At 41.1% G+C, this 14,719-nt stretch overlaps 2 protein-coding genes across 9 annotated transcripts in view; one reads left to right on the top strand and one right to left on the bottom strand.

Annotated features, from left to right (window-relative positions):
• Positions 1-1,050: 1,050 nt before the first annotated feature.
• Positions 1,051-14,719, bottom strand: part of tns1a (tensin 1a) — a 148,495-nt gene continuing 134,826 nt past the window's right edge. For 5 of the 8 annotated variants that reach the window (XM_054747631.2, XM_054747628.2, XM_054747629.2 and 2 more), the window contains 14 exons: positions 8,356-8,430; positions 8,115-8,141; positions 7,878-7,959; positions 6,749-7,275; positions 6,569-6,655; positions 6,304-6,432; positions 6,123-6,218; positions 5,960-6,037; positions 5,425-5,496; positions 3,061-3,087; positions 2,054-2,222; positions 1,897-1,965; positions 1,787-1,816; positions 1,051-1,684 (listed from right to left, as the gene is read on the bottom strand). In XM_054747631.2, the coding sequence (XP_054603606.2) occupies positions 1,555-1,684; positions 1,787-1,816; positions 1,897-1,965; positions 2,054-2,222; positions 3,061-3,087; positions 5,425-5,496; positions 5,960-6,037; positions 6,123-6,218; positions 6,304-6,432; positions 6,569-6,655; positions 6,749-7,275; positions 7,878-7,959; positions 8,115-8,141; positions 8,356-8,430 (1,598 nt within the window). In that variant the 3' untranslated portion in view covers positions 1,051-1,554. Of the gene's footprint in view, positions 1,685-1,786; positions 1,817-1,896; positions 1,966-2,053; positions 2,223-3,060; positions 3,088-5,424; positions 5,497-5,959; positions 6,038-6,122; positions 6,221-6,303; positions 6,433-6,568; positions 6,656-6,748; positions 7,276-7,877; positions 7,960-8,114; positions 8,142-8,355; positions 8,431-14,719 lie in introns of those variants that run through there. The other 3 variants (XM_070547245.1, XM_070547242.1, XR_011517291.1) reach the window with 3 other exon arrangements.
• On the top strand, positions 13,432-14,690 carry LOC107377217 (putative C-type lectin domain family 20 member A). The gene has a single exon (XM_070547255.1). The coding sequence runs from the start codon at positions 13,661-13,663 to the stop codon at positions 14,459-14,461; it is 801 nt and encodes a 266-aa protein (XP_070403356.1). The 5' UTR covers positions 13,432-13,660; the 3' UTR covers positions 14,462-14,690.

The following is a 14,719-nucleotide window of genomic DNA, read 5'->3' as shown; positions in this document are numbered from 1 at the left end:
AAATAATTACTTTAAGCACCTGTTGAATTTACTTAACAGAAATGTGTTATGCTCCTGCACCATCATTTCTTCTGCTCAACTAGACTAGACTTGCTATTATTAACAGAAACATTGTTTAATTGATTTCATTCTCTAGTTTTACCATTGAATTTATTAGTTTAATAGGTCCAACCAAATAGCTAGGTGGATATCAAAATGAAGAAGAAGAAGAAGAAGAAGAAGAAGAAGATATCATTTCTATAGCGCCTCTCAAGATAAAAATCACGAGGCGCTTATCAAAACTAAAATCATTTCTTTTGAGTTAATTCAACAGGTGCTTTTTTGGGTTGTTTTCTCTTTTCTTTGAGTAAAACGAAAAGTTAAAACCTGGCCATCACTCAAACAATGGGTTGTCAATTTTTTTTTTACCTTTAGAGCTCTAAGAGTACAAAAATGCCTATTTCATGCAGTCTTTGACAAGTCATCCAACCTCAATGTTTAAAGGTTGTTATTTTTTTTCTTAATGCACACAGTATGTTTTCAGTGATGTTGAGTGTAGCAGTTGGGGGGGGGGGGGGGGGATTTTTGGGACATTAACATGCATAAAGAACAGTGCATAGGTCCAGGTCAACGGGCCAGTTCCTGGTACTTTCCAGTGTGTTTCAGTGGCAGCGTCTATCCACAGATCAACTACTGCAAGCAGGATGATGATGAGGGAGAAAGAGTCCACTTGGATGTGCAAGCCTGAACGTGTGGTGCCATCTGGTGGACAAAGTGTCTTTGTTGCACCAAAGGAAAGCATGGCGATTTCAGGAGTTCATCCAGAAGACTGGAGGGTGATTGCACAGACAAAAAGTGACCTCAGAGTTAGTTTTTTGTGTCTTTTTTGTTGTTTTTTTTGAGTAAGGTCTGCTATGCACAGTTTAGATCAGTTGTTGTTTCACTGCAGAGCCCTTTCCAACACATAGCAGACCCATAAAATGACCTCTAAGGATTTCATAGTGACTTTAATGTGGAAAGTAGAAGAACCGAGCTTAAAGATCAAGGTAACATGCATAATGTCTTCAGACATTTTCTTTTGCTATAGGCCGTTGAGGCCAACTTTTTTTTTACTCTTATGTTTTTTTTTCCTGAAGACAAGTTCAAGAAGAAACCAGATTTTTTTTGTTCAATACTTCATCTTTTAAAAAGAGTAAATTATAATGGCTTAATAGCTACATCATTCTTGCACTATTGCAGCTACCTTTGGTAAAGCAACAGATTCTTCAGAAAACCCCAAAACATCCTCTCATGTTCCCTGACTGAACTTTGCATTGTTCCTTTAATCTTTATCAAGATGCTCCCTGTGATTAAATCTCTCCACGATATACTCTAACGTTTGTCACGTGCACAACTCCACACAACACGTCCTCAAACACTTCTTCTCTGCACCCAAGCTGAAGCTTTCACTCCAAGAAAGACAAACTAGCAAGGCGGAAAAAGGAGAGGGGATGAAACGAACCAAGAGGACAGAAGAAAAGGGCATCATCATGTTTTTGCAAAAGAAAAAACGATGGCCAGTTGCAGCGTGAAGTTTCACCGCTTCATCATTTTGGAGACAAAGCTGACGATGGCTGAAGCAGGTTGATCTGGGTCCAGCTCTGCAAACAGATGGCTGACATTGTCTGTTGTGCTTCCTTGTTTCCTTGCGACAAACCCAAAAAGCCTGAAAAGGACACAAAACATAAATTCACTGTCAGTATATGACTAAAACTTTCTAAACCCTTCATGCACAGTGTTGCGTCATCTGCAAAACATGTAAACCTACTTCACTGAGCCACCTCCTTCTTTGCCCCATCTATAGAAATAAAAAAAAAAGATTTTAATTTATCACAAGTGAATGATGTTTAAAATAAACCCCGATAACATGACTCTTACTTTCTGTTCTGGGGGTCGACTTCACAGTAAGTTACTGTGTTGATGGGATAGTGCCGTCTGAAGAAAATCCTGAACACAACGAAGCAAACAACATGTTGGAAAAAGAAAATGTTCATTCAGTGTTTATAAATACCTATTGCATTGGTATTGCACACACTTCCTCTGGCTGTCGGTGAGCGTGATGCCCTGCGTGGACACTTTAAAGTGGACGGTGGTGGCATCTGGAAGAGGGTTGGTTGCCAACGTCTCACTAATTGCCTTTGCGACAGCCTGAGGCCCCGTGAGAGATTCCATGTCCACAGAGTTGATGTAGAGAACATTGCAGGCTATAAATAAAAAGCGAAGGCTCACTGTTAAATAAGGAACTGATGTTGTGAGGAAAGAGTATCTAAGCGGTCGGGCGGAAGACGATGGTGCAAGGCTTTCATGAACTGCACAATTTGTGCAACAGATAAATAAAAATGGCACCAAATTTGGTAGAATTACTCAAAAACTACAGATGTTGTCTTTTTAATTTAAGATTCCTGCAAAATAAATAAAAAATCAGCTTTTAGAAGTAAATTGTTTTGTTTCAGGTTTTCTAGAGTAACATTCTTATTTCCAAACAAACAAGAACACATCCCAGTGATAGTGCCGGGATAGACACTTCTATCATGATGTTTGCGGTGACTTGAGGACGTTCAACCCAACGTATTCCTCAGACAGAAGTATCCATTAGGTTATTGACCATATGTAGCATACAGCTGATCAAGCCTCATTTCTTAGAGCTTGTAAGGTAACAAATTCTTGCCAATTTTGCCTCTTTGATGTGTTTTCTTTCAAATAGAAGCTGGGTATGTAGTACTGATTGATGCAAAAGGTTGAAATGAAGACGAAACCTTCCAAAGGCTACCATGGTTTTCATCTTTGGCTTTCAAATGACCATTAAAGCAGATTTGAGATCCAACATTCCACATTTGAAGCTTGTTTAGCATTTTTCACAATCCTAGTGACCTTTTGCTTTTTTAAACTTTATTATAGAAGAATCAATCATTTTCTCACGTTTAAATCAATATTTAATTCCAGTAACAGTCACTTGGAATGTTTTGTTCATGCAATGAAACTTGTTAAAGCACATTCCGTCAAAATGGGTGGTGGTGCAAAACCGTGCAAATCAATATTTACCATGAGCATCTTCTGGGATCTTTTGTACTGGAAAGTAAGGATGACAAAATGTTGTTAAATGTTGTTTTGTATTGAAATTGAATATCCCAGACATACCTGGACCTTGCTGAAATGCCTAATTTTTAGCTCCTGTTTGCAATTCGAGAGAACAAGCATGGACAACATTGCTGGCGCCCTTCGGTTAATGAAAGAAAACTCAACGGTCACAGAAATAACTTGAATTTGACAAAAGTAACAATAATTAAAACTTCTATGAAATTTAACCAATTAAAGTCAGATGTTACTTTTCAGCCATGCTTAAATGGAATTTTTTAAACAATAATAAACTCATGGAACATGCCTTATGGAAAAGGTGACCTTCAACCCTAAGACAAGTGGAGCAGTTTGCTCATGAGTAGTGGGCCAAAATACCAGCTGAGAGGTGCAGCAGTACAGGGATTGTTTGATTGCCTCAAAAGGTTGTGTAACAAAATATTAATTTAGGGGTACCACCATTTTGGTCCAGGCCTGATTCCAGCATGGTTAAAAAGCAATGTCTGACTTTCATTGGTTAAATTTCATAGAATTTCAATTTATTATTACTTCTGTTAGATTCAAGTTATTTTTCTGACCAGTGTGGGTTTTCCTGTCACTGACCAAAGGGTTTACGTCTGTAAATATTAGGGCTGCACAATATATCATAAATATATCGTTATCGCGATATCAGCATGCACAATATGCATATCGCAAAGAACAGATAAATATGGCAATGAATGGTCAGCTCGAATGTTTGCTACACATGATGCATTCTGTAAATCAAACGGAAGCATGATGTTTTTTTAACAAATCAAATAGAGCTCTTCACCCATTCGGCCAATTGTGTGGGTTCTCATAGGTTAGATGCCCGCCCCAAGGTGGACGGCACTTAATTTTGATGGTTAGCAAACACACGAGTTAGCTTAGTTCTGCTCTTTCTGCTGATTCTGCTTTTCCCGGGATCCACTGATTGCCTTTTCTTGTTTATTTTCTTTTTACCTTTCCTCACATCTTTTGATTTTCCATTTTAATGATTATTTTTGTTCCTAAGTTACATTTTTATTTATCGCAAGTAATATCCTCATTGCAATTTTAGTCATTGTTATCGAATATCGCAGGTAGGGATGGGTACCTTTGACATTTGAATCGATCCGGTACTAATTCCCGGTACCTACGAATCGATACCGGTACTTAACGGTACCAATTTTCGATACTTTTGAGTGTTTAATATTTTAATTCTCTTTTATAATTAAATATATATTTTTCTCAATATATAACCATATTTGATAAATATCACGATAAATAACACACAACTGTTTTTATTTTAACATCGTCCTTGTAGTTTTATAAGCTGATAATTAAACTGAAGCAAACATCTTTACTGTGAACTAAATTTACTGTGTATCTTCTTTCCTTTTGCCGTCCTTTTTCAATAGATTTTTCCTACTGGGAAGTTAGAATTTCCGAGTAGAAAGCGAACGCACCATTAGCTGATAACATTGGTGGCAATGGAAGCTAATTTTTCAAGCTAACGTTATCTTAAACAGTTTATTTAACTGCTGGAGCAGATTAAAATGATGATGCCTCACACTTAGATCGTTGTCACTGGTTTCATCTTCACCCAATTACCCGTCACATTTAGTAAAGTGAAGTCAAACTTTAGAGCACGTTCATGTTCCTCTAGTCGGAAATTCGGAGTTCCGAGGAGAAGGCGAACGCACCATTAGTGAAACGGAAGCTAACATATCAAACTAACGTTATCTTAAACATTTTATTTACCTACAGGAGCAGATTAAGATGAGGATGTATCACTTAGATCGTTGTCACTGGTTTCATCATCACCCAGTTACCCATCACATATAGTGAAGTGGACCCAAGCTTTAGCGTGCTTTCTTTCTACCATGCTGCTCTGTTTACAACTGGCTCGCAGCGACTGGCTCGCAGCGACCGACGACATAACGCTCTTGCGCATGCGCAGCTGTCTAGACAAGTTCTCGTTAAGAAGGACGGGTACCGAAACGAGGCACCATTTCAAATTAAGTGAATCGGTGCTCAGTCGGGACTGTGGAATTCGGTCGGTACCTTAAAAAGTACCGAATTCGGTACCCATCCCTAAATATCGTGCAGCCCTAGTAATATATCTTTTACTATCACTGGTCAAAATATTTTACGGGGTAGTTGTGCCACTCTAGATATGCTAAAAGGAAAGGAAATGTGACTCTTTAGACGGTAAAAACAAAACAACAAAACAACCAATCGTCTCATGGTTCATGAGTACAAAAAAGGAAGACATACTTAAAATCCAGGTTATTGTGTATTTGTGACTGATGGTAAAATAAACGTTCTTACCTGCTCCCTGCTTGAGAAGCTCAACCACAGTGTCAGTAGGTGTTGCAAGTTCTAGTGCCTCTTCATTTGGGTCTTTAGGGGAAAATTATAAATTGTAGAAAGCTATTTTAATGCATATTGTAGATTATACAACTATAGGTATCAACAAGTTGGTCAGTTTGTTGAATATGAAGGCAGATTTTGAAACAAAATTCTGTATCAGGGCATCTACGAGTAGACAACAGCAGGCCAGTCTTAGGATAGCACAGTTGTTGCTTCGTCCTTTTATGTCTTTTTATGGTTGGGGTGCTTATATTTAGTATAACATCAACAGGCGTGCTAACTTTTAAAACCTCTCTACAGGACCAACAGATGCAAATCCACAACGAAGTACATAATGACGAACGACAATGAACTTTCCTTCCTGTAGCCTCAAAGCCTGAACAACAGGGCTGAGGATCGGCTTCTTCTCTAAAGCTGTGAGGTTTGCGAATGCTGGCCTTTAACATGCCTATTCATGGTTTTTGGCTGCTATGCATCAGAGGGTTAAAATGACCTTTGGTGGGGATCATCAACTTGCAGGGTAGCGCGAGTGGAGTCATCGAGTGTTGGTAGACCAACGCTGAGAGACACCCTGCAAGCATAAGGTGTTCAATCTGGTAAACTGGACCATCTTTACAACGAGCAAAGTAATCCAACAGAAGAAACTCCAAACCCACCAAAATAGGGCTCATTGGGACAACCCTTCAGCCGGACGCCTTTGGAGCTCGTCTCAATCAAGAAGTGCCTCACCAGCTCGTTGGTCATGTCACCAACTGGCAAATAAAAAATAAATTTGGCACGTCAGGAAAACCTACTTAGGGTTCTTGGGGTTTGAGCTGATAGGGTCACAGACGTTACCTTTTTTGTTCTGTTGAATGGTCGGTGGAGGGCAGGCCACCTTCATAGCCAGACCGTAGGCTCCACGGAAAGAATGGCTGTCCCTGATAATGAACGCCCCGGGTTCCCTGTCCTTCAACAGATTAATGGCTGAAAGAAGCAGGTTGGATAGTAAAGTCGCTGAAGATTGGAGATTCAAATGAAAAAGGACAATCATGCTGTTTTTGTTCATCTGCTTTTAGTTTTTATGTCTTTACGTTTTCAACTTTGGAGGACTTGAACTCACCTTGCTCTCTGGAAATGTCTGGCTTGTACCAGAACTTGGATGTATCTTGGACAAACTTTACATTCATCTTAATGTCCGGATACCCATCTGTTTGGAATAAAATAAACAAGAAAAATATTTTAAACTTAAACAGCTGAGAGCAGATAAAGTTAAAAAAGCGAAGCATCTTCAGCATTTCACCGTATATGGACTTGGAGATGTCTGGGAGCGGATGTGTGCCAGATAGGTTTGGCGTGCTGCCACCGCTGATTGGGGTCAGGTTCTTGTTGTCTGTTCTTTCTGCGTCTCCGCTGGACATGTGTCTCTTCTCAGGCAGCTGTGGGGAGACAGGGAAGGCAGGCGTGGGAGGTGGTTGGGTACTCCCTTGGCGGGAGGCAGCACCCAGCTCATCTGGTGTACTTTGACCACTCGATGCTGCTCGTCGTCCCATTAGCGGGCTTGGAGGGACACCAGCCACTGCCGTTTTGGGGTTTCGACCTATTAGAGGGCTTAAGGGGACGCCGCTTGGAGGGGGTTGTCTTGCTAGGGAGGGGCTGCCTTGACCTAAGCGTCTCTGGAGGGCGGGGCTGGGCGGTGTGTTGGTGGCCACTGTGCGGTGAAGGGTGTTTGGGCTGCCAGGTATAGTGTGGACACCCATGATGTCGACCTGGGAGCCTTCGGGAGAGCCGGGTCTGTGCTGGGCGACATCTGAGGAACCAGTTCTTCTTCTAAACACAGAAGCAAATAAATACCTTGTTGTTTTGCTCTTTTCCCTCAAATTGAGAAAACAAAATGTGGAAATCCTCGACAATAATTTAAGATGACCTCAGTGTAAATTTGAGATGTTGATGTTCTCCTTCGAACCATTATGAATCTTTGGGCCATGGCATTAAGCTTACAAAAAAAAAAACACATGCCCAAATTCATTGTATTTGTGAAGATCTTGGTCCAAGGGAACTCATTAGATCGTAAATTGAGAACTTTTGGTCAATTCTTGTGAGGCAGGTGGTCAAACAACAATTTCTAAGAAACTTCTAGCACCATTAATGAAGAATGGGCCACCATGAGTCATCTGATTTAGGGATTTCAAGCTTTTCCCAGACTAAACAGAATAAGCAATCTCTTATGTGAGTTTTAGGTCTTCCCTGGAGTCTCCTTGACCGTTAATGCCCAGAAAAGCTTCAGAAAAGTCAGTCTAATCACATGTCTACGCCACTTCAAATGACTTCCTTCAACGGCTCCCTTTGCCTCATGAAATTTGATATTTTAGTTATGATGTGAATTTGTAAATGGAAAGAAATCCATAAAAACCTGAAGTAAAATCACTCACCCATCAGTGTTGTGGATGGGACTGCTTGAGGAGAGAGCAGAGTTGAACGGCTGTGCCCTTGAGTCCACAACACTCCGATTATCTGTGAAACCCACACAGAACCACTCGGTCAACACCTAAAACCTGCTGCTACGGAAACAAGAATTCATTCATCCTAAACATCATTTTATGGAAACATGGGAAATGAAAACATTTGGTCGCAGCGAAACAAAAAGAGTGATACAATTTTGTCCATACCTTGTTCTCCCTTTTTACAATCAGACTCTGACCGCAAGAAAAGACAAATGGCAAATAAACGAGAGGAAGAAAGATGGAGGAGGAGGAGACAGGAAGACAATAAAGCTGAAAGCACGAGGAGTGTCCAGTACAAAGAGCTGTCATCATGTAAGTAAGCATCAGAGCAGTACTCAGTCAGAGAAGGAAAACCCTGAAGATGTATTTGGTTTGAAGAATTTTACATTTTTCTCTGTATACTGACCTGATCCACCCTGCTGATGGGGCTTTAGTCCCAAAGCAGACAGAGGCGTCTTTGTCAAACCCGGAGTAGAACGGGCTAAAAAGAAAAAAATATTTTCACCAAAGGTCTTCACACTGTTGTATTTAAAACAGAAGCAAAAATGATGCATAACAACATCTAATTGGTCAGTTGCGCTTTACGGCTAGGCAGTTTTACTTGCTTTTAGCACCCCCTAGTGTCTGTTATTGACTAATTGATTAAACAAAAAATGAAATCGTCTACAGGTAAAAAAAATATATATTTTTTTTTATTGAAGAAAATGCATTCTAGATTTCTGGCTTCTATTTACTCTTTAGTTTGTTTTTTTGTCCTTTTAACAAACTTTTTTATATGTACTTTTGTTCGTGATTAGGTTTGTACAGCACTTTGGCTGTCAAGCTGACTGTAAAGGGTTATATTAACCCTTAAATAAAGTAAATTTAATTTTATAATATAAACAATGAGCTCAACTGAATTTTACTGAGAGCCAAGTTTAATCGTGTAAGAAGGTAGGAGGAGCCAGAACAGCTCCAAATAGAAGGTCAAAATAGAAGGCAGGGCCCATTCTTAAAAACATCTGCATAAACATACAATGTTCCACCAACCACACTGACTAATCAGTTCATTTTTTCTTAATATATTAACTAGATCATCTAATTGATCAAATTATAAAACTAAATCAGGATCAATTAGTAAAATAATTTTTTAAAAGTCAGTTTTCTTGGAAAAACATGGCTTTTAGTCTCATGTAAACATCTTATCTTGTTGTCTTTTCCAGTAATAACACATGTCAAAATGACAGATGATGTCCTCTGGAAAAAGAAAATAAAATTTGCACACACCTGCCATGCTCCTGTAGCTTAACCAAATGATTAACTTGTTTCGATCTAACTACTGCATCGCATTGACAATAAGCTCAATTTTTCTACTTGTTTAAAGATTCAAAGATACTTTATTAATCCCAGAGGGAAATTAGAGTTTCAGTACACACAATGAATCGTCTTAAATTTATTGGACCAATCTGAGTCAGCACTGTTTGGCATCATTGCCCCTTTAAAGAATCATCTTTTAAAAACCAATCAAGAACTTTTATCAGACCGCCATAAAATCTCAAACCATCAGCACTCCACCGCTGTGCTTTACTTAATATCCTTCTTTGATCTCATCTCTCTAATCACCAAAATTAGCTTTACTTTTTAAAAATTACTTGTGTTCTGATGGTCTAACCCAGTGGTTCCCAACCTGGGGTGAGTGACCCCCCCCCCCCCCCCCCCCACACACACACACACACACATGATTGCAGGGGGTTCCAATAATTTGGCTTTGTTGATGTCGCTGAAGAATATATTTATAAAAAAGATATTTATAAAATCCAAATAACACACCCGATAGTAAAAATCAAACCTCCGTAAGAGCCACAACTCTGTATGTCTATATAAAGTTTGTAATTGCTCACTTTGAATCGTGTGCATGCGGGTAAGAGTTGGGGTTGGGGAGGTGGGGGGAGTGGCTTATCAGGAACGGGGGTGCACTGATGTATTGGCCCCGACTTCAAGATCGGTGTTCGGCCAAAACCTGAAATCGGTGCACCCCTAGTTAATGTTAAAGCAAATCATTGCTATAGAATAATTATTTTGGACAAGTGTGTCAAAACGGGTACAAAAGTTTTGTTTATGCTGCGCTTCCAGAAAAAAAGAAGAAAAAAAACCTCTGTGTTTGTATTTCTTCTGTTTTCGTAAATCAGTCCATGTATCATGACATCACATGCACGAATATATCGCCCATCATCATTTATTGGACTGATGATTGGCAGTGGGAAAAACCATACAAACTACACCACCCTAATGGGTGCCAAGCGGAATGCGGCCCGGGTGGTCAGAGAGGCAAAAAACCAGGCTTGTGGATATAAGCAGCCACAATGAGTTTTCTCCGCAGGTTGGCTGGGCTCTCCCTTAGAGATAGGGTAAGAAGCTCTGTCATCCGGGAGGGGCTCGGAGTAGATCTGCTGCTCCTCCACATTGAGAGAATCCAGTTGAGGTGGTTCGGGCATCTAGTTAGGATGCCTCCTGGAGGCCTCCCTGGTGAGGTTTTCAGGCACGTCCATCTGGGAGGAGGCCTAAAGGAAGACCCAGGACACGCTGGAGGGACTATGTCTCTCAGCTGGCCAGGAAACGCCTTGGGATTTCCCCCGAGGAGCTGGCTCAAGTGGCTGAGGAGAGGGAAATCTGGGCCTCCCTGCTTAGGCTGCTGCCCCCTGCAACCCAAGCCCGGATAAGCGGCTGAAAATGGATGGATGGATAGCGCTTCTCAAGATAAACACTACGAGGCGCTTCACAAAAACAAAAACTGACATTTTAAAAAAAGCTATATGGTAATAAAAATGGGGAAAAAGTAAAAATTTGGAAAAAACAATATGTGAAGGGAGAAAAATAAACCAATAACAGAATAGTAATCACGAGATCCCCAGAAAGACTGAATTAGTTGAAACAGCAGCATGGAGAGGATGAAATCTAACTAACTAACTAACTAACTAACTAACTAACTAACTAACTAACTAACTAACTAACTAACTAACTAACTAACTAACTAACTAACTAACAACTCTAATTTCTTAAATGCATAATGCAAATTTTCTTGTTTCAATTTAGCTACAAAAACCCAAATCCACTAAAGAGAAGTCATGCCTGTTGTACATGCAAATAAGAGTGTTCTACCTCTGACTTATTCCCGAAGCCCCCGAATAGAGGCATTCAAACCTCATTTCTGTGGTGTGAAAGTTTCTTTCACCTCCTAACTCAATGGGTGTGTAGAAATTTGGACTATTTGAATTTGACACTGTTACAGCCTCTATTGGGGGGTAAGGAGAAGGACAGGGAGTAACACAGAGGCATGTGTTTCAGGTGGGGAAATTGTAAACATTGATTTTATTAAAAGGATTTTAATATGATTAAAGGATTTTAAAATGACAAAAAGCTCCAAAACTAAAAGTACTTAAAACACACTGTTAAAATGGCCATGGGTTTATGTTTAAAACAGATATCCGAACGCTCCCAAACATTCACAAAACAAAGTCCACTGACTTAAACACAAGTTTGGGAGCCAAGAGGACGCCAGCACTCTGGTCCCTCGTCTGTTAAAAACCTCTAAAAGTAGTTATGCTTCACCAAGCTTAAACAACTAAAACCCATTTAAAAGCCATTAAAACACAACAATTGGAGCACATGAGAGAACTGGCACAGATCCAGACTCTCCCTTCCTCCTGGCAGCTCTCCCTTTTAAGCTGCTTCAGAGGTGATCAGCCCAAGTGAGTGCCACCGTGCAGGTAGGAGGAGGAGGCAATGCACTGACTGTCCTCTGCAGAGTCAGCTTTCTGGGACAAAACAGCAACAGCTGTAACAACACGATGGCCTAGTCCACACGTAGCCGTTTTAAAAAAAAACCTGAATATCTACCCCTCCAAAAACTTGCATCCACACCACCTCGTTTAAAAAAAACTCTGTCCACACGTACCCGGATAAATACGTTGTTAAGGACATGCCAGACCTGTTGGCGGCAGTACTTCCCCCGTTCTTAACCTCGTCCTTCGTCTGTGGTCTTCCGCAAGGAGCAGTAATTCCGCTTGCAAAAACAAACAAGCAAAAAGCGCTTGGACAACTGATAAAGCGAGCGCAGCTCTGAGGGCATCCATGCTGTCGGCTAGTGTAAACACAGGTCGCACACGTGATGTCAGCATTTTTTTGTCGCGGAAAGTGACGTTGCGGACCTTAAAACTCCGGTTTTGTCTGTCCACAGGCAGACACCCAAAACTCCGGTTTTGTCCGTCCACACGCAGACACCCAAAACGGAGAAAACGCAGATCTTCACTTTGGCCGGAGTTTTTAAAAAGATTTGTTTTCGTGTGAAAAAACTCCGTTTTCATGTGGATGACAGGCCAAAACGTAGAAAAATATCTACGTTTTGGCAGATCCCCGGCTACGTGTGGACAGGGCCTCAGATGGCTAGCAAGAGCAAAACCTTAAGCCTAAGTTATGTTTAACCCCCCTTGCCTGCTGGAGATGGTCGCACCTTGGGGTTGTAGGACACTAAGAAGGTGAACATCCATTGAATGAGACAGAGAGCGCAGGCTTGTGATTGGTGAGGACGCCACTTCCTTTAAATTTTTCAAGAGCAACGGCATTGCTCCTTCTAAGCAACAAACAAAAAGAAAGCCAAAGATATCTAGAATATTTTATTCGCTTTGCAGGTGACGGAGAAGTCCGAAGGCAAAACGTCTCCATCAATACACGTGTCTCTGCCAAGTGGAGCGGACAGAGAAGCATAACTAGGCTTTAGCCAAAACAGTGCCAAAAAAAAACCCATCCGCAACACACATTTGTGGATTTATCTGAAATTGTCTTAATTTGTTTGAAATTCTGTCATTTTTTGGTAATTTTATGACATTAGGAATTTTAAAAACTGTCTTTGTTTCCAGACTCCTCAACACAGCATGGTAACGCACCGACTGTGTAAAACTTGTAAACGAAGATAGAAACAGAATCCCCAAAAGCCTGCTTTGGAAAATCCTGAAATGCTTTTGAAATTTCAGTGACATCAAGCGAGGAAAAACGAGAATCCTGTGAAAGCATTTTAACCATCCCAGTGTCCTAACGGGTATGACCCCGTGAGGAAAGTTGACCATTGAGCAGGGTTGATGGTTTATCCCTTGGGTCCACGTGGCAGGGGTGAGGAGTGAGCACCACCTCACCCCTGTCACGGGATAAACCATCAATCCTGCTCAATGGTCAACTTTCCTCACGGGGTCACCCATGAAGACAGTGGGAGGGTTAAGGCATTTTGGAAACCCCCTTGCAAATCCAATCCACAGTTAGTTTTCAGTAAGACTCTTGCTTAAGGTGATGACTTTTCTCTTTGGCATTGAGTTAACGTGCACCTACATGCTCCAGACAAACTAACAAAGTTCTGTAGTATGTTATAAGACCATCTGTCCTCCATTTAACCTTCTAATTTATGTGTAATCACCTGGGTTGCGCTGTGAAAATCATTGTTATTTTGGCCTAAATTTACGACGCTCAATTAAAAAAATTCCAGCATTTCTGCAACAAGCTGCAAGCAAAACGTTTTGAGATCTTTTACATAAAGCAGCAGCAGCTCCAGTGACTTCACAGATGACGCCTGAACGCCTCAGTGAATGACGAGGCCCACCTAATGCAAATACTCTTTAAAGAACAAACAACGCCAGCGGGTGCATCTTCCATCCTCCTAGAGAGTCTCACCGACACAGAGAACCATGGGGCAAACCTTCACCTGCATCTTGATCCTGCTGAGCTTCTTCGGAGCTTTTGGTAAATACGTTTACGTCAAGGAGGCACGGACTTGGCTTGCAGCTCAGTCGTATTGTCGGCAAAAGTACACCGACCTGGCTCCACTCAGCAGTAAACGTGATATAAACTTGATGCAGATGGCTGGGAATACAGATCTCTTCAGCTGGATCGGGATGAAGACCACTGACGATACTGAGAAGTGGATGTGGTGGGGAGGTGGTAGGATCTCCTGGATGTTCTGGGATTCAACTGGAACCACGAATATGGCCAATTTTTACGGGTTCTCTCAAATTCCTTTTTTCTGCTACAATCCGATCGTGGTAAAGCAGAGGAGCACCTGGGAGGCAGCTTGGCAGTACTGCAGGGACAACCACAACATGCTGGCCAGCGTGGCATCCGAGGTGGAGATGCAGCTGATTCAGAGGAAGTTAAACCAAGCTGGTGTCACACAACACGTCTGGATTGGTCTGCACTTCTTCCCTGGTGATGGGTGGCTGTGGTTGGACAATCAGCCGCTGGGCTACGAGTCCTGGGGGTTGGGGGGAAAACCCGGGTGTCCCAGGGTTAATCTGGAGTGTGCAGCCTTGAAGGTGAATGGATGGAGGGACAACAGCTCTGGATCTACCTCCAACCCCTCTTCCTCTTTAGAATTAGTGAACAATCTGCTAGATAGCGAGGGACCAGGAAATAGTGAAGCTGCACCTCTAGAAGAAGGTGTGTGGGAAGCTACCGACTGTCAGGAGACACTAAGCTTCATCTGCTACTAAACGTCTTTCAGCGAGTTTGTTAATGTTGAGTCAAAGATTTGAATTTTGATGCTTGCCAGTAGAAAACTGGATTTGAAAGTTTATGTTGTGACTCTGATGATTGCATTGTTTGAATTTAACTTAAAAGTCATAATTAATCAATAAAATTTGGTTCAACCAAAAACAACAATCAGAACTGTATTTTATGTAATTCTTTGCATTTTTCTTATATTTTCATTTTGCATTATTAATAAGTAGGGAATCTTTTTTAAATAACAT

Source organism: Nothobranchius furzeri, chromosome 2, assembly GCF_043380555.1.
Source record: "Nothobranchius furzeri strain GRZ-AD chromosome 2, NfurGRZ-RIMD1, whole genome shotgun sequence".
NCBI lineage: Eukaryota > Metazoa > Chordata > Actinopteri > Cyprinodontiformes > Nothobranchiidae > Nothobranchius > Nothobranchius furzeri.
This window is presented reverse-complemented; position numbering and strand designations above follow the sequence as displayed.